At 42.7% G+C, this 17,948-nt stretch overlaps 3 protein-coding genes and 1 long non-coding RNA gene across 5 annotated transcripts in view; 3 read left to right on the top strand and 1 right to left on the bottom strand.

Annotated features, from left to right (window-relative positions):
* The window catches only part of arhgap27 (Rho GTPase activating protein 27), a 28,080-nt gene extending 26,281 nt beyond the window's left edge, over positions 1 to 1,799 (top strand). For both annotated transcript variants that reach the window (XM_017439622.3, XM_037980807.1), the window contains one exon: positions 775 to 1,799. In XM_017439622.3, coding sequence (XP_017295111.1) covers positions 775 to 952 — 178 coding nt within the window. In that variant the 3' untranslated portion in view covers positions 953 to 1,799. The remainder of the gene's footprint in view (positions 1 to 774) is intronic.
* On the bottom strand, positions 1,183 to 2,470 carry LOC112451405. The gene is made up of 2 exons (XR_003040224.2): positions 2,372 to 2,470; positions 1,183 to 2,070 (listed from the first exon to the last, which is right to left on the bottom strand). It is a non-coding gene; the product is annotated as an uncharacterized LOC112451405 (long non-coding RNA).
* vps25 (vacuolar protein sorting 25 homolog) lies at positions 2,414 to 8,721 on the top strand. Its single transcript, XM_017434343.3, has 6 exons — positions 2,414 to 2,525; positions 4,180 to 4,325; positions 4,672 to 4,725; positions 4,823 to 4,911; positions 7,367 to 7,442; positions 7,953 to 8,721. Exons 1-6 carry the CDS (start codon positions 2,479 to 2,481, stop codon positions 8,063 to 8,065), a joined length of 525 nt encoding a protein of 174 aa, XP_017289832.1. The 5' UTR covers positions 2,414 to 2,478; the 3' UTR covers positions 8,066 to 8,721.
* Positions 8,722 to 9,866: 1,145 nt separating this feature from the next.
* wnk4a (WNK lysine deficient protein kinase 4a) overlaps positions 9,867 to 17,948 on the top strand; it is a 54,043-nt gene continuing 45,961 nt past the window's right edge. Inside the window, 3 exon segments of the mRNA XM_017438318.3 lie at positions 9,867 to 10,447; positions 10,587 to 10,950; positions 10,953 to 11,194. Of these exon segments, the coding sequence (XP_017293807.1) occupies positions 10,623 to 10,950; positions 10,953 to 11,194 (570 nt within the window). The 5' untranslated portion in view covers positions 9,867 to 10,447; positions 10,587 to 10,622.

Below are 17,948 nucleotides of genomic sequence, written 5' to 3'. Positions count from 1 at the left end.
GGTTCAGCAGAATAAAAGCTGACAGACGGACCCTGATCGAGCCTGTTTTTGAGGTTTTTTGAGGTCACTGCGATGTCGTGAAGACAGAAAAAACAATTTCTTCCTGAAATCGATGGTTGATGTGTCCTTTTCTGAGCACCAGCCTGTGAAACAGACGGAAACAGGTCTGAGCCAAGCTCTGATCTGATCCCGGATATTTATTCTCCAGCGCCTCATTTTTCTCTCTTCTCTCGCCACGTTCGTCCGATTCCGCCACATTTGGTCGCCTGACGCGGCCTGGCGCGGCTCCGTCGGTGACTCGGGCTTCCACGTGATTGTCAGCAGTTTTGTTTACATTGAGCGCGTACCCTCACTTCAGAACTGCATATATTTGCATACATATAAACATAGTTTAAGGTTTGATTTTATAGTTTGCGATGAGTTTCACCAAAACGCTGAAAATTTGAATTAATGTTTTTATTTAACATCAATAAGGAGCTTGACATCAACGTCAGTATTTCTGTCTGATGACGTATGAATATTGTTTGATGAATGGTGAATGGGTGGCAAATATGACATAAAAGATAAATAAATGCAGTGAATTAAACTGGTCTCGGAGCAGGTTAGGAGTTCAGCCTTTTCTCACCGCTGGAACTGATTTTTATGTCATATTTTCTGAGTTAAATGTTCGTTTTAAAGCAGAGATGAAGGAATATGTTGATGTCATGAGTTGAAACGAAACAAAGCAGTTGTTTCACCGTGGCTTGCTCTAACGAACGCGCCTTCGTCTGACAGGGTCATCGATTATGGGGAGGACAACCGGATGACGGTGCAGAACGTGGCGATCGTGTTCGGGCCGACGCTGCTCCGGCCGGAGATGGACTCCGCCAACATCGCCATGCACATGGTCTTCCAGAACCAGATAGTGGAGTTCATCCTGAACGAATATGATCGCATCTTCGGCTCCAGCTAAAGCACAAACAGGCGCTCAACTCGTTTTATTTTAATATACTTTCAGGTTCGGCTTTGCGGTTTGCATGCAGCTTCGGTGCCACGTCTAAAAAAACAAGATGTGTTTTCCAAAATAAGTCACCAGACGTGATGAGGGATTTTTGTCATGTTTTCAGTATTGCAGGATTTGAACTTCGATGCACTCAGGTGAAGAAAGGCATGTTTTGACTTTCTGTGTAAAAAAGATTGGAGTTTTTTTTTTTTTTTTTTGGTAAAAGAAGGACTGTCAAATCTGCTTTCTCTCCATCTGACTCTAAAAATCTCACAAGCCACTTTCTCTAGTTTGGACTGTTTTGCTTTTTTGTTTGTTTTAGTTTCTCTAAATTTCAGTATCAACATAGCCTGGGTTAAACCTGGACGGATGCATTAATGTCGTTTTATCTTTATTTTCAAACTTTTAAAAAATGTTTATGTTCATCATTTTGGATTTGATGTTACACTGAAGGCAATAACAGATATTCTAATATTTTATATTTGTTCTTTTCAGTCACATTTACCCATGAACTGCTTGTAATATAGAGATGTATTAAATATGAAAATTAATGCCAACGTTTTACTGTGGAGTAGAAAGTGATATAACTTATGCAAGCTTAGATTATTTCCACTGAATTGTACTTAGAGAGACTGTAAAATAACACCTTATAAAGATGAAGTAGTGATTTGTTTTAATAGGATTAAGGAAAATCAGTCAAGAAAGCAAAAAAGTGAACGTTAGCTTGAATGTATAACTTGTAAATAGCAATAAATGGCATATTTATGCTGAAAATGCACACATTCTTCAGTAATAAAATAACTTTTGGCAAAAAAAAGAAGAGTGTTTTGGTTATTTCTGAAAGAGGTGTCTTTAAAATCTATCGGATGTGTTTACAAGAGTCAGATATTTGTCGAAAAACATGAAAGTAAAACAACAGTAATGCGGAAAAGAAATGAAAAAGTAGATTTTTGTCACTGACTGATGCTTATAAGACAGGGGTAGAGACATTGGATCGAAGGTACCCGACGTTGCCCTAGCAACGCTCGGAGCGTGTCCGTGACGTCATCACGCAGTCGAACGTCCGTCCGGAGCGGAAATGGCAGTAGCTGGAAGAAACACGAAACGTGATTATTTTTGTACCTTTTAGGCAGAAATAAATTTTGTTGAAAACAAACTTCTCCTGGGAGAGTAGAGTTTTCATCAGGAAGGAAGATTGGGTACAAAAAGCAGTGAACCCTAAATTCCCTTCACCATCCAAAATACGGTCTAGATTTAAAATATTTAGAATAAAACGAGGCAATGTTAAAGTTGACAGATATCCTATTTAATGTCATCAAGAAAAATGTTCTTTATTTAATAGAAATATTTAAACAGCTGAACGGACAAAAAAAGAAGAAGTTAATTTACTTGTTTCACTCGTTAGTTCCGCCCGGTCCGTGTTTCTGCCCGGATGTATTTAAGTGGTTGGAGCCGCTTCCGGAAGCTGTCAGCTGCTGAACGCCGCATCAACTGCGATGAATTTTGAGTGGCCCTGGCAATACAATTTCCCTCCGTTTTTTACGTGAGTCATAATGTTAGCAGGCACATGTAAAAAACAGCGTCAGAACGTGTTTGTTAACCCGGGTTATTTAGGTCTAACGGAACCGAGGCGTGCTAATTTTCGAGCTAGCATCATGATAGCAAGCTAACGGGCTAAACGACTGAATGCTAAGGAAGTAGATTCAGGCTTCAAAAGGTTAATCAGCAGCTCCTTTTGCCCTGGTTCAGTTAGACTCTTTCTCGGGCGAATATTTGATTAAATATAAACATTTTTACTGACATTAGTTTGTGTTGAGAAAAAACGCCATTTTAATATGTTACTCGCTAATATTACAGAGTTCTCGGCTTTAGTCCGGTTCGGGACTAAGTTTTTCTGTTCGAGAGGTGCCACATTTTGATATATCATCTAATACAGAACAATAGGAATAATCCAGTGGTTAAAACTCCATTAAATTAAACGTGGAAACGGCAATAAAATAAAAAGAAACGTATAGTTTTGTTCAAAACAGTAAAGTCGTCCCACACTATTTTATGTTTTGCTGCCAAGAAACCAACCTTTTTTGTAATCATGCTGTCTGGATGTCTTTCAACGCATTTCTTTAGACTTTGGCTGTTTTTCTGGTTTTATTTTCTATTCCAGTACCTGACTATTTTCGAAGTAAAGCTTTATTTTTGTTCAAGTACCTGAGTCTCATTGACAGGTGATGGCAGAATGCAGTGTTGAATCGACGGATTGTCTGCAGCAATGAGGTGTTACTCCTGCGATGAATAAGGAGCTGATCTGAACCTTTTGATTTACCAGTCCATCTGTGTTTTGACCCTCATCTGTGGTCATGAGCGAAAGAACGATCTCCTGGATAGAAACGGCTGAAATGAGTTTCCACCACAGGGCGGCTCAGCCTGAGAGAGAGAGGGCGAGGAGCTCTGTAATCTTGGGGAGACCAACAGAGTCAGCTGAGGGGGTTCGATTAGGATGCGCCTCCCTCTGGAGGTTTTTCTGGCACATCCCAGAGCAGATCCAGAACTCACTGGAGGGATTCTGTATCCTCTCTGGCCTGGGAACGCCATGAAAGAGCTGACAACAGATCAGAAAAGTGGAAGAAGATGGATGGATGAACAGATTAGCCACTTAACTCTGAGCTGTGACTTTAAGCATTAGAGTTGAGGCAATATAAGTCTCCCAAACTAAAGGAATAACTGAGTTTAGTGTTGACATTTAACAAACAACATGGCAGTTTTTTTTTTTTCTCTTATTGAGACTGCACTGAAGCCAACAGGAAGAGCATACAGAGACAAAATAAAAACAGCTGAGAGGATCTATGGCAGGACCGACACACCTCCCACCCTGAATCCCTCATGTTTAACCTGCTGCCCTCTGGGAGGCGCTACAGGCCCGTTAAAACCATCCCAAAAGACTCAGGAGCAGCTTTCCCCCTACAGCCAGAACAGCTCTGAACTCAAACATCCTCTGACCCTCCCCTTGCCTCACGCAGATCTTTTCTTTAGGCCTTGAGCTGTCAGGGCTTGTGCAATAAAACACTAAAGGGTCACTAGTGAGCGCTACATAACCGCGTGTGTTATTTTTATATCAGAAATGACCCAAAGAGAAACGCCTGCACATTCCTTGCACCGTTACGACGACAATAAAGTCTTTCTGACTCCATTTCTGTTTCTAGGTTACAGCCCAATGTTGACACAAGACAGAAACAGCTGGCAGCATGGTGCTCCCTGGTTCTGTCCTACTGCCGGCATCACAAGCTCTACACTCTGGATGTCATGGAGGCGCAGGAGAGCCCCGTCTTCAACAACAAGAAGATAGAACGTATCCTGATCTCGTAACGTCACAGCCGACAGTTTCGCCCTCTTTTACACAGATTTCGTTATTTGTTGAAAATAAATTGTGTATTCATTGTAGCAAAGGTGTTATTCTGAGTAGTTATTCGAGCTTTTCTTTAACGGGTTTGTAAAATTCCACCGGCATGATATTAATGTTTAACCACATCACAGCGACTTGAGGATTTACAAGCTTTTCAGGAGAGTCTCACCTCTTTTCCTCCTCTTTTTATTGCAGCTGAGATTCGAGTCATTTAATTTCTCAGTTTTCCTTTAGATTTTAGGCCAAACATACAAAACATTCGTGTTTTGTTTTGACCTTAATGTGATTCCAGGAAAACTACCAGTGGAAGCAATTCAGGTTGTGTTTGAGGAACTGAAGAAAAAAGGTAAATATTACAAATTTGTTTTTTTTTTCCTGTGGAACTGTAAGTTTCAGCAGTAATAAACATGTTTGTTATGTCTGTTTGTGTTTGTTGACTGCAGGCAACCTCGAGTGGTTGGACAAAAATAAGTCGCGGTGTTTAGTCATGTGGAGACGACCGGAGGAGTGGGGGAAGTTAATCTACCAGTGGGTGAGTTTCAGAGCTCCCCGCTGCTCCGTTGCTACACCAATAAAGCAGGAAGTTTAGTTTATCGCTTTAAGACGCCGATTTTGCTCCGATCACTTGCTGTACGGAGTTCCTACACAGGCTTGAGAAGTGCGGATCGAGATAAATATATAAAAATAAAAATCTGGGGATAAACATTTAGGTTTCCAGACTCTGTTACCTGTTGCTTTTTCTAAAGGATAAAAATCAGAAATACCTAAAGTTGTTTAAAACAAAGAAAGAAGTAAATGTAGTCCGTACACCTCGTTAGTAACGTCAAGTAAAATAAAACACCTTTAATCCTTTAGCTGGTGAGCACATAAATGTTCCTGTATGAAGACTTTAAGAAGTAAAAATATGAATTTTGGTGATAGAAATTTGTACAAAAAGAAATAAATTCTCTTCGCAGAAAACTTTTACATTAAATATTTTCTCCAAAAATCTACATAAAACGCTTCAGCGTTGAAGGAATATAGTATTAGAATATAGTATTTAGAAATATTTAGAAACAGAAAACCTACTTTTGAATAAAGAGTCCGATAATGAAAATGTAAATTATGTTGCATTCACAGTTTAAAGTCTGCAAATGAAAAATGTGTCTGAAGACGCATTTTAAAGCTTTAAAGTAACAGATTACTGAACACAAGGTGAGGTTTTTCTAAATTTATTGTTGTTTTTCCCACAGATTGATTTCAGATAGAAAAGAGAAATAATAAAGGACAGATCAATGGAAATGTTGCATCCTTAAGATCTTTTTATGACTTTAATTAGAAGGAAGTGCTGTTAAGCTCTGTGTCAAATTTATTAGGTAATATCCGCCAACGCTCTAATACGTGCTGATTCTTCAGTGGGAAGTCCTAATATTTAAAAACAACCAGATTTAGTTTTACCAAACTGGATGTTTTTGGGGTGAATTTATTTTAGTGTTATATTTCAGTTTGCTTCTTTTGTAACTCGATATCCTAAAGATACGAGATAACACATCCAAAATCTGTAAATGAACAGAATAGAGGGAAGAGTTAGAAACTGTTTTATTTCACCGACGAGCCTTTAAATGATGAAGATTTGTCATCTGAGCGGAGGAAACACTCCAGAGTTTAAAACATATGGAGATCGTTTCATTAAATCTTGTGTCATTGATTTTCTTGCCTATCAGTTAAGATTAAAAGCTGCAGCGCCTTAAATTATTAAAACACGTCTGTAACTGCCGTCACATCTACTCAGGATCCATCATATCGATCCGCAATTTTCTCCTTCCAGTTTCTCACCATCTCTGCAGCTTCCCAACTTCGATTATAGCTCAAATTTTCTCTTCTATGTTTAGGATCATAGTTTTGTTTTTGACTAATCATCTTTACAAGAAAACGCTGAACTTAGGTAAGCCTAAAAAACAAAGATGCTCAGAGTACATCGCAGTAAAAGGCTCCTGGTTTGCATACAAACTCACTCGATGTGAGAATTAATGTCCACATTTCGTACAGATATTATAAACATAAACAATGATTTAAATCACCTCGAGCCTGAGGGGGCGGGTCGCTCAGAGGAATCGGAGCGTGTTTATAAAGGCTGTGGTGAAACATGGCGGTGTGGAGGCAGAGTAAACACCACAGAGGCTGAAGTTTTGGACATCTTGTGCCGAACGCGGATTATGTTGACGTTCCTCCTCTCTGAAGTCAGCTGCAGTAAATCTTAGTGCAGGAAAGGTTACGATCACATAACAGCGTGCCGGCATTTCCGTGTTTTGATGAGGGAAGGCTGAAAGTATGCGCGATCGAAAAGATTTTACAGTTTCTTCAGCAGATCCCCTTTTAAAACCATCAGTTATTACATTTTTTTCGTTAACTTCACTCTTTCACTGAAGTCACGGAGGAGCGTTTTCTTTCAAAACGTCACAGTTTGCGTCATTTTCTCATCACGTTTAACGAGTTTCATGTTTGCAAACAAATAATGTGCAGGATTCGTTCCTAAAATCCTTTTTTTTTTTTTATATGAGGGGTGAAATTCTCTCGTGGAGCTTCTTATTAGTTTTAAAACTTCACATTAATTCTTTTCAACATTTTGTACCATAGACACAATTAGCACATTTCCCTTCAGGCTGCCTGAGGAAGTTTTTTTTTATGATTTTAGAGTTTTTTCTTTGATATAAACTTTTACATTTAGTCTTTTATTTAGCGTCTCACTTGAATCAGTGTTTGCATGAAGTCTGAGTGGAATGATCATACGTATCGCCAGAAAAGCATTAAAAAAAACCCACCTGTAGCTTTCTTAAAATGCTAAAAACGGACTGAGACGGATTCAAAGACGCCCGCTCTGCGACACGAGCCAGGTGAGAACGGGTAAATAAACGGAAAGCGTTGTTGCTCTGATGTTTAGAAGAAATCACCTGGCCTCGTCGTACGGTTTCTGCTGGAAGTGAATTTTTGTTTTTCTTACTTCTCAGGTTTCCAAAAACGGCATGGTCAACTCTGTGTTTACGCTTTATGAGCTCTCCAACGGCGATGACACAGAAAGTGAAGGTACGACGACGTTCGCTGCTTCAGTTCCCATTTAAATAACCTAAACTTGAGCCAAAACATTATGACCACCTCTGTTGGCTCTTCTTACCTGGATTCACCTAAACAGCGATTTTTCTGCAGAGCTTCTGAGGACGTCTGCTGGCATTTGTTGAAGTCTGCCGCTGATTGGAGCCATATTTATGAAGTTAACACCTTTTTCTTGTCCTGAGCTTTATAGTTTTATCTGTGTAGAAACTTTCAGACCTGTGTAACCCAAAGTGTGGGGAGGAGAAAAGCAAAGTAGGCGTAGAAATAAAAAGGTGTGACTGATGTGATAGATTCTCAGTGTTCAACAAATGCAAATTAAACTTTTAAAGAGAGTTTACTTCTAAAAGCAGGGAGCCAATCCCTCAGGAGAGGCGCCTGAAAGCTGAAGTTTAGTCCTCGACTTCAGGAAACGACTTGTAAGACCTGCTCTGTGTTTACGTCGAACAATCTCACCGATCGTTACGCCTCTTTCTCCCCCTCCAGAGTTCCACGGATTGGAGGAATGGATGCTGCTGCGCTCCTTGCAGGCTTTACAGTCGGACGGCAAAGCGGAGGTTTTCACCATGGACGACGGAAAAGGTGTCAAGTTCTTCTGAAACGGTGCTGGAATCACACAAACACTCAGACGGGGAGCCCTCGTATCACACTGTACAGACAAATATTAAAGGCTCCACGAGGTGCGCCTCGGTGCGCCTCGGTGCCCGGCCCGCTGGATGCTGGTTCTTTAATCGTTGTTGTTGCCTTTTTGGTTCCGAGCCAGCTCTTTCTGGGAGAGTTTGTGGGGGAGGATCTGAGGTGACTGTGTGTTTATAGACTGGTGACGTTTGTTGCCATTTAAACATGCAGTGAGTATCAGGGGACTAAAAACTATCATGTTGGAACACTGGAGGGAAAGGTTTTCCCCCCGCCAGCTGTAACTGCATTATTTTAAAGGCGTCTGGTTTTATTTCTGTTTTCTCTGTCAAATTTACCGTGAATTAGCTCCGGATCTTTGCTCGGCTGTTGTTCCTCCGTTCCAGACTGACGTCCCAAAGAAATCCCAAAAGGCAACACCAGAGGGACTTTTTTTTTTTTTTTTTTAAATTTCCAGAACGCTTCCAGGAGAGGAACGCCGCGGAGCCTCGGCTGAGAGGATCAGTCCCGCACTTCATCCTGTCGTCAATCTGTAGTTTCTGTGATGCTCTTCTCTTTATCTTTCTGTATTCTTTTTTTTCATATCCTGTAGAAAAATAAATTAGACATTTATAACACTTGTATGACTTTTTTAATGTCTCAATCTGAGTTATTTTACAACCCCAATTCCCAAAAAGATGAACAAATCTGAAAAATCCGTATTTTATTCACAATGGAACAAAGTAAACAGATCAAATGTTTAAAGTAAGACATTTCAACATTTTTTGGGGGGGGGAAATAGACAATTTTGGATTTGATGGCAGCAACACAACTTAGGACCGGGGACAGGTCCATGTCTCCCTCTGTGCAGCATCTCCTCTTCTTCTCCCATCAGTCTGTAAACATCTGGACCTGAGGTCTGTTCAACAGTCCTGGATGGGAGCAGATGTTGTGCTAAAACCTGGACTAATGCACCCCCATACATCAGAGAGGCAGGCTGACCTCAGAACAGTTCTCCTCTTTGGTCCAGAGGAGACACATCTGTTCACATCTGGCTTCTTCTTTGCCTGATAGAGCTTTAAGCAGCATTTGTGGACGGCACGGTGAACTGTGTTTACAGACAGTGTTCCTGAGCAGAACCAGAACCTGATCACCGACATCCAGCCTTGACCTTTGACCTCAGAGGTTTCTACAGATTCCTGAAATTGTTTGATGATGATATAAACTGTCTTCCCAGTTTTCTATTAAGAGACTTTGTTCTGAAATTGTTTCACTACTTTTAGACAGTTTTTCTCAGCCTGGTGAACCTCTGCCCATCTGTACTTCTGTCACATTCAGCCTCTAAAAGTCTCCTTTTATCTCCAGTCCTCTGACTGACCTGTTGCCAATTAACCTAATTGGTTACTAAAAGCTCCTTCAGCTGTTTCTCATTCGTTCAGCCTTTAGTTGCCCCTGGAACAACTCTTTGGAGACGTGTTGCTGCCTCCCAAACGATTCACTTTCTCAGTTTAAACATTTGATATGTTTACTTCGCTCCGCTGTGAATAAAATACTGATTGACTCCGTATTTTGTTTACGTTTTACGCAGCGTCCCAACTTTTTTCAGGATCGGAGTGGTACATTAAAATGTCAGCTCAGCAGCTTTGTGTTCACATCCTGCGCTGTGAGGATGATACAGCTCCAGGGAGTCGGGTGGTTGTTTGCTGATCCACTTGTGGGACAGGTGGGGCTCAGTGTGGCCTTGGCTGATAGTGGTGTCTTGTTTCAGAGGCAGCTGCTCTCTGAGGTGTGGCGCCCCCTGCTGGCCAGGTCAGACCAACTCCTCCTCTCTGTGGGGCAGCTTATCTCCCTCATTCAGGTTTATCAAACGAGGTCAGACCAAAGCTGGAAGTGAAATGACTCATCAGATCCACGTTGATTCAAATGAATTTAATCAGTCAATTGGAAATAAGAATTTACGCACAAACTTTGACCCTAAAGTTGACTCATTCTTTAAGTTAGCCTTCTTTTTAGGGCAGTGTGGCCGTGTGACAGATCAAAGCTCAAAGAAGAGTGTGTTTAATACAGTTTTAAAGCTTGTTGGTTAACCTGGACTGCCTGGTCCGAGTGTGAGAGCTCCATCTGTCTGCGCGTCAAAGCGCCGAGGGGCGGAGCCGGGGGAGCGCGCACGGAGCGCGTGCAGGACGCACAACCCTCCGGAGCTTTGTTGATATTGGCAACTCCGTCCTTTCACAGGAGGTTATGTCTTTAAGTGTCAGCAAAGAGAAGGAGCAAGCAGAGGGAACAACGCGCTTTAACCGGGACCTGAAGCGGTCATGTGGTGACTTTACGCACTCAGGACACCCGGGAAATGCTTCCACACACGAGTCAGTAGAGAGTTCTTATTTTTTCACCTTTTATGTAAAGTTAAAAGTGATGTTTTCCTGCAGGTTATGTGAAATATGCTGAATGTTTTGGCCAGCTGCATTAACGCCGTTCTCTCGTCCTCTCCGGTTCCGTGTTTAGGATCCAAGTCTGGAAAGCTCTGAATCTGCCTCAGTAATGTCTCATGCGCAGGTCGAGAGAGCAGGACTCGCGTTCCCAGGCCTCTCCGTGAACATGACGGACGAGCGGCTGTCCCGGGTCCCCGCCGGGCTCAGGACGCACGGTTTGGGCGCGCGCAGGAACTCGTACGGGCTGCAGAAAATCAGCATGGACATCGACTCGCCTCTGTACAGCAGCGCCCTGTCCAAAGCCCTGTCCTGGTCCGCGGAGAACATCCTGACGCTGACCGAGTCCCGCGCGGAGGAGGAGGAGGAGGAGGAGAAGCCCGGCGGCACCCCAGCGGCTCCCGGCCCCGAGAGCGGCCCCGGCGCGCCCGCGGGTGCGCCGGGGCCAGCTCGGACTCCGACAACGAGCTGCACAGCAGGCAGAACAAGGTCCGGTCTCGCATCAGCTTCGAGACTCAGTGGGAGCAGGAGGAGAAGGAGGACGTGGAGACCAGAGCTGTGGCGACGTCTCCGGACGGAAGGTACCTGAAGTTCAACATAGAGATCGGGAGGGGGTCCTTCAAGACGGTCTATAAGGGCCTGGACACAGAAACCACCGTGGAGGTGGCCTGGTGTGAGCTACAGGTTGGTTCAAGCTTTTATATCCTTTTTGTAAAATGCAGCTGCAGTTTTAGTGCTTTTTTAGCTGTTCACGCATCAAAACCTTCAGCTCATCCAGGAGATGAGTGATCCCACTTCTATTTTTTTTTTTTACTTTTCCAAATATTTAACTTTATTTTTTTACAAAGAAACACATTAGGATCTCCTTAGTTCCTTAAAAACTGTTCTCTGTGAAATCAGCTTCATCGTGCTTGTTCTGTTTTTGTCTTTTTCAACAACTTTTGGTTTATAACTTCCATTCTTCATAGCATTCTGCTGCCTTTTAGCTTTTAGCTAACATTCTGCTGCCTTTTAGCTTCTTAAGCTCACACGTTTTCTCTGGTTTGAACCAAAGCCCTGCATTAAGATGCAGGAAGGAATCTCCTGTGATATGAACACTGTTATATCCAGGTCAGGCATCAGAGCAGCTGATCTAACGTGTTATTCCTCGCCGACCTTGTGTTCGGCCGTGTCGAGGCCCGGGCCATCCTGTTAGCAATCAGCACCAACTTAACCACTCTTTATGCCACAACCCCCCCTCTGTTAAAGCCAGTGAAACCATGGCTCGCCTTATGTGCAACAGCTGAGTCAGGACATTCATATTCAGCTCTGATGATCTGTCATCAATATTTAAATGTGACAGATGAGCCGTTTGTCATGATTCCGTCTCCTTGGCTCGGTGGTGTCCGGTCCTGGTCCCGGAGGGCCACCATCCTGCAGGTTTCAGGTGTTTCTGTGCTCCAGCACGCCTGGTTTGAATGACCGAGCGACTAAAGGGCGACTTGACGGGGAAACATCTAAAACCTGCAGGATGGTGGCCCTCCAGGGCCAGGACCAGGACCTGACACCACTGACCTAGATCATGTTTGGCTTAGCTGTAAGGTATTTGTCCGCGTGTTCGACATGAGCTCAGGCAGGCCAGGCGAGGCGAGGCGAGCCGTGCGGCTGCTGTAAAAGTGTGGAGGTGTCGGCGTGGGTCGCAGGGTTTGGCATGCAGGCACCCGACAGCCTGAGCAACAGCTGCCTCGACTCTTGCTTACACGGTTTGATAGCACAGTGGTGGATTGAAAGGTTTAAGCCTTAACTCCACCCTTAACATTTGCCGTTGTATGTGACGTGCATTAGTGTCCGTGTCTGGCAGCCATTTGAGCCTCCGGAGGCACGAACACTGACTTATCTGCGCGGCCTCGCCTGTTGTTCCTCCTCATTCTTAACGATTCTCAAAAAAAAAAAGTCACTTTGGTCGAGTTTTTGCTTTTAAACTCAGCCGAAGGAGCTAAAGAACAGACCTTCAGGGATTACATGGAGGTGAGGTGAGCTGTAGGCCCCACCGGTCAGATCTCATGAAGGGTGTCTTTTCAGAGCAGGGAGACAGAATCACAACCGGGGTCTCCAAGAATCCACCTTTCCGAGACTCCTACCTGCTCTGCTACGAGTGGGACTTTTTTTCTGCCTGCTCCTGTGGTCATTTTGGAAACAAGCGTGCTTTTTTCATCTCTTTGCTCGAGGCACAAGTCCGGTTAAGCTCCTTAATCACTTCTAATAAGCTTAAAGGTGGCCATTGCTGATATGGTTACTGTTGTGATAAGTTAACCTCAACGAGAGGGGGCTCAGCTGCAGAGGCATTTCTTCGCTGAAATCACCCCCCCCCACCCCCAGCCCTCCGATGGTTCAAGAGAAAAGCTTCCTGTTGGTGGCTAAACACGGTCCCTTCCGTAATGTTGATGGAGCAGCAGCTGAAGGTGCGTCATCACAACGTCGGCAGAAACGCCGTGAGCCCTTTTAAATATGTTCAACAGAGACCGAGATCTAATCTGCAGGAAGTTGAGATCAGCTATTTACGATCTGAGGGGCTTTAAACAACATCTACTTTGCTTGATTCCTGCTTATCCAGATCAGGATTGGAAGGAAATGTGTTTTTTATTGGACGTTACGAAGGTATTCCTCAGTGAGCAGTTTATTGTCAACACAGGTTGGAGTGAATGCAGGCCCATCTGGGTGGTGTCCACATGAACTTTTTGTGCTGGCACTCATAAGTAAACAAAATAATTAGATCCTTCCATGACATGCAGCTCTAAAGATGGGCAAGGACGCTGGAATAGCGGGCAGCTTCCTGTCAGCGCTCCTAAACAAACGGTTTAAATGAAAGCTTCTCTGTTTTTATAGGAAAAGATCCTCTTACTGAATTTATCTACATTTATCAGCCGAGACAGCTAGAATAACTTACATGAAAGGTGTTTTAATCAAGGATGTTTTACACACATTTAATCTACTCATAAGATGAAAGTATTATGGTATGGGTCAAGGATGATTCCTATTGATTTCAAGGTCATGGAGTCAAAGGTTGGGGAGATAGGTGACCCTTTTGTTAAAACCATGTCTATGCTAAAAGCTAAAGGGAGCAGAAAGCCTAAAGGAAGCAGACTAAAGGGAGCAGAATGCTAATGGCTAAAGGGAGCAGAATGCTAATGGCTAAAGGGAGCAGAACGCTAAAGGCTAAAGGAAGCAGAAAGCTAAAGACTAAAGGAAGCAGAAAACTAAAGGAAACAGAAAGTTAAAGGCTAAAGGAAGCAGAAAGTTAAAGGAAACAGAAAGTTAAAGGCTAAAGGAAGCAGAAAGCTAAAGGCTAAAGGAAGCAGAAAGTTAAAGGCTAAAGGAAGCAGAAAGCTAAAGGCTAAAGGAAGCAGAAAGCTAAAGGCTAAAGGAAGCAGAAAGCTAAAGGCTAAAGGGAGCAGAAAGCTAAAGGCTAAAGGGAGCAGAAAGCTAAAGACTAAAGGGAGCAGAAAGCTAAAGGGAGCAGAAAGCTAAAGGCTAAAGGAAGCAGAAAGCTAAAGGCTAAAGGAAGCAAAAAGCTAAAGGCTAAAGGGAGCAGAAAGCTGAAGGGAGCAGAACTTTGTGCTGAATCATCTTCACACAATGAGCTTCAGCTCTGCTGTTTTAAATCTTCTCAGACTTATTCTGACTTCCAGCTGCAGCTCAGTCCAAGTTTAAAACCCGACGTGTTTCTCAGTTTGCTGCAGCTCTTATTTCATAATCAGGCTTGCGTTTGAAATGTTGATTTATTTATTTTCTCTCTCTCTGCGTGTGAAGTGGGATCACATTAGTGTGACTGTCAGACAAATGTTACAGTAACGTAGAAGCTGAGCACCACGAGGTAATTAAGAGCTTGAGAGCTACTGTGTCACAGGATTGGGAGCTTAAAGCCCGAAAAGAAACGTGGTGAAAAAAGATTAAATCCTTCCTGATGGTGTAGCTAACCTTCCGCCCAACAGATCCCCGGGTGACATGTATGCATGAACCGATGCGTCTTTGTTGCTTTTTGCTGCTTTATGAGCGCCGCATCAAACACGACAAGCCGGCCACATGAAATATTGAGCGTGGAGCTCTTATATGAAAACACCCAGAATGCAACGGCTCGGCGAGCTACTGAGTAACTGATAGGAATGAGAGCATTCAGGCACAAATCCTTCTTGGAGAGCCCCCTTTAAAGGGCATCGGTTGCACAATACCCAATCTCTTTCAAAGGCAGCGGCAGCAGCCTCCAGCGTGTTCCTCCACCTTGCACCACACGCTTCTGAACTCTCAGATTTCATTTTTGAGGCCAAGGCGAAACCGCCTGGCTCCACACTAACAGGTTCCTCGTGCTCGGCTTCGCTCCAGCCACCTGTATTTTCAGCAGCAGTAGTGTTTATAAAGGGGGCTGCTTCGTGCAGGGCTAGTTTGTGTGCATTAATTTAAAAAAAGGACCCGTTTAACCTCGTATCGAGACACGTCTGCGCCTGTAACTAACAGGTTACACTAACTAAAAGCTAAAAGGGGCAAAAAGCAAGCTAAAAGTTAACATAGCATAAAGCTAACATAGCTAAACGACAAAGAGAAACTAAAAATGGCTAAAGGTTAGCTAAAAGTGACCAAATGCAAGCTAAATCTAGCATACTAAATGGTTAGCTGGAAGGTCAAAGAAGCAAAATACCAGCTAAAACCTAAAGTAGTCAAAAGATGGGTAAAAGCTAAAAGTAGCAGAAAGCCAGCTAAAAGCTAGAAGTAGTAACAGGTGACTAAAGCCAGCAGAAGTGTAGCTAAATGCTAAAAAGCTAAAGCTGCAATTAACAAACTGTAGCTAAAAGATAAATGTAGTCAAACCATAGCTGAAAGCTTAAATGAGCTAAACGGTATGTAGAAGCTAAAGTTAGCAAAACTGCAGCTAAAAGCTAAAGTAAACTAGTCAAATGTAGCAAAACCATACCTTAAGGTAAAATTAGCAAAACAGTAGCTGAAGCTAAATGTAGCAAAACTGCAGCTAAAAGGAGGAAGACAGTGGCTAAAAGCTAAAAGGATGTGATGAGATCTCAATGTGTTTCTGTGGAGAAGTTTGAGTTAATAAAGTGAAATAAAAGTTACAGCACACGGTTTCTGATTATATAAAAAAGCTCAAAGTAAACAAACAGAAGAAACTATAAACAGGAAAACAACCGTGTGACTGTTGACACAACATTCAGGCTCCAACACTGCGGCCAATTGGATTAGTTTGATTTCAGTTTAATCTTTCAGGTGAAACTGATTCGGTTTAGCGGCCTGGACTTGTCCCAGTACAAACAAGGAAATTATCGTACGTGTAACCGACTGACGCCCTAATGAAGATGAGTTTCAGCTGCGGCTTCATCCTGCGTGTTTAAATGTCAGCGGTCTCCAGGAGGCACGGCTGGAGGACAAAAGGAAAGGCGGGTGGAGCGGTCGAAGGGCCTCTGCAGCTCTTTGCCACTTCATGGTTTATACTCCAGATTTTAAACGAGAAGTTCTGAATCGAGTTCAGCTCAGAGTTTTGGTTTTTGTTGCACGTTTCCTTGCTGGGTTTTTGAATGAACCTTTATCTGAATGTAGCCGCCTGAGTGACATGGCTTCCCGTCTGCTCCAACATCAACGCCGCCTTTCCCGCTTCCAGGGTGGACTTTATCTGGACCGGCTCACGGGTTAACGATAGCCTGCGTCTGGCAGGACGCCACTTTGAGGCTGCGTTGGGTCGCCTGTGAAACTGTACGCTGCAAGACACGGCTTGTTTTCATCACTCAGTGTGCCTAAACCAGATAACGACGTAATATATGATTAAATGCCTTCGGTCGTATGTCAATGTCTGATTTTTTTTGGGTGGATACTGAAGGAAACAAGCACAGGCAGCTTGGTGGCTCTTTACGCGCGGGCCTGGAGGTGTTAGGTGTGTTTGTAATGAAAACTCAAGCCCTCATATGGGCGTAGATGAGCGCCGCCGTCATGTGACCTGCTTGTCGCTGTGGCCCACCAAAGCTGCTGCAGAAAGCCTCATTAAAGCCCATTCAGTGCAGAAGGATTACCGGTCCGCCTTCGCCTTCGGCGGCGGGCGATAATAAAAACATCATCTGAATGACGGCGTTTGATCCTCCGGGCCTGTAGAAACATATACAGTTTATAACAAATTAATAATGCCGTCCATGAGGCCAATATGATTATAGATGTTTGATTTTGACCCGCTTTCTAGCAGAAAGCCAGCTAAAAGTAGTGAAAGACTAGATAAAGGTGGCTAAACAAGAGCTAAAAGTATCAAAAAGCTGGATAAAAGTAGTAAAAAGTAAGCTAAAAGTTAACATAGCATAAAGTAAACATAGCTAAACGACAAAGAGAAACTAAAAATGGCTAAAGGCTAGCTAAAAGGGGCAAAAAGCAAGCTAAAAGTAACATAAAATAATAAAAACATCATCTGAATGACGGCGTTTGATCCTGATGATGATGATGATGATGATGATGATGATGATAATAATTTATTTCAGACAAACCTTTCACCGATAGTGTAATATAAACACATAGTACATTGTAACTTTCTTGAAGACACTTCACATCGGTGATTATGAGTCTGAAAAGGAGTATGAAGAAGTATAACTTATATAATCATACCCCTTTTCCAGCTGGAATTTGTCATATTATTCTAAATTTCCAATGTCCTTGCTGACAAAATAAAATATTATTATAGTAATATTTCCTCAGCCAAATGAAAGTACTACATATACACACAGACACATTTGTACACCTAGATATATACATATTCACATATACGTACACCAATACACATTTACATACATACACCCATATATACATCTGTACTGACCTGCATACACTTAGTGAAATCATACATCCGGGCCTGTAGAAACATATACAGTTTATAACACATTAATGATGCCTTCAAAGACGTCCATGAGGCTAATATGATTATAGAAGTTTGATTTTGAGCCGAGTGCTGAGAACGGCCCATCTGACCCGGGCTCACAGGCGGCAGCTCAGATTTTAGCGTCTGTTCCTCGCCGCAGCCGGATGGTGAACTTCCCAGCATCTCTACTTCTAAAAGGCTCGGCCCTCTATTATCGTCCAGTTATGTTGCTTAACCTGTTCCTCATAAAAAGGCAACGTTTCTGTTTGAAACATCGGCAACTTTCTAAATGCATCTTGGAACAGCTGAACAAATCTGTGCAGATTGGATAAACTCTTAAAGGGAGTTTACCTGGACTGTAATGTTTCAGACATTTTAATGAAATTTATTTATTCATTCAGGCTTATTTGATAGAGAAGAAGAAGGCAGAAATGCTAAACTCTTTTAAAATGAGCTGTTTTAATAATAAATAAAATTATATTAATATATTAAAGATGAAAGGTTTTGCGCTCCTGCCTTTTTTCACACCAGAGTTTGAGTTTTGTTTAAAAAAAAAAAAGACAA

This window comes from Kryptolebias marmoratus, linkage group LG17 (assembly GCF_001649575.2).
Source record: "Kryptolebias marmoratus isolate JLee-2015 linkage group LG17, ASM164957v2, whole genome shotgun sequence".
Classification (NCBI taxonomy): domain Eukaryota; kingdom Metazoa; phylum Chordata; class Actinopteri; order Cyprinodontiformes; family Rivulidae; genus Kryptolebias; species Kryptolebias marmoratus.
This window is presented reverse-complemented; position numbering and strand designations above follow the sequence as displayed.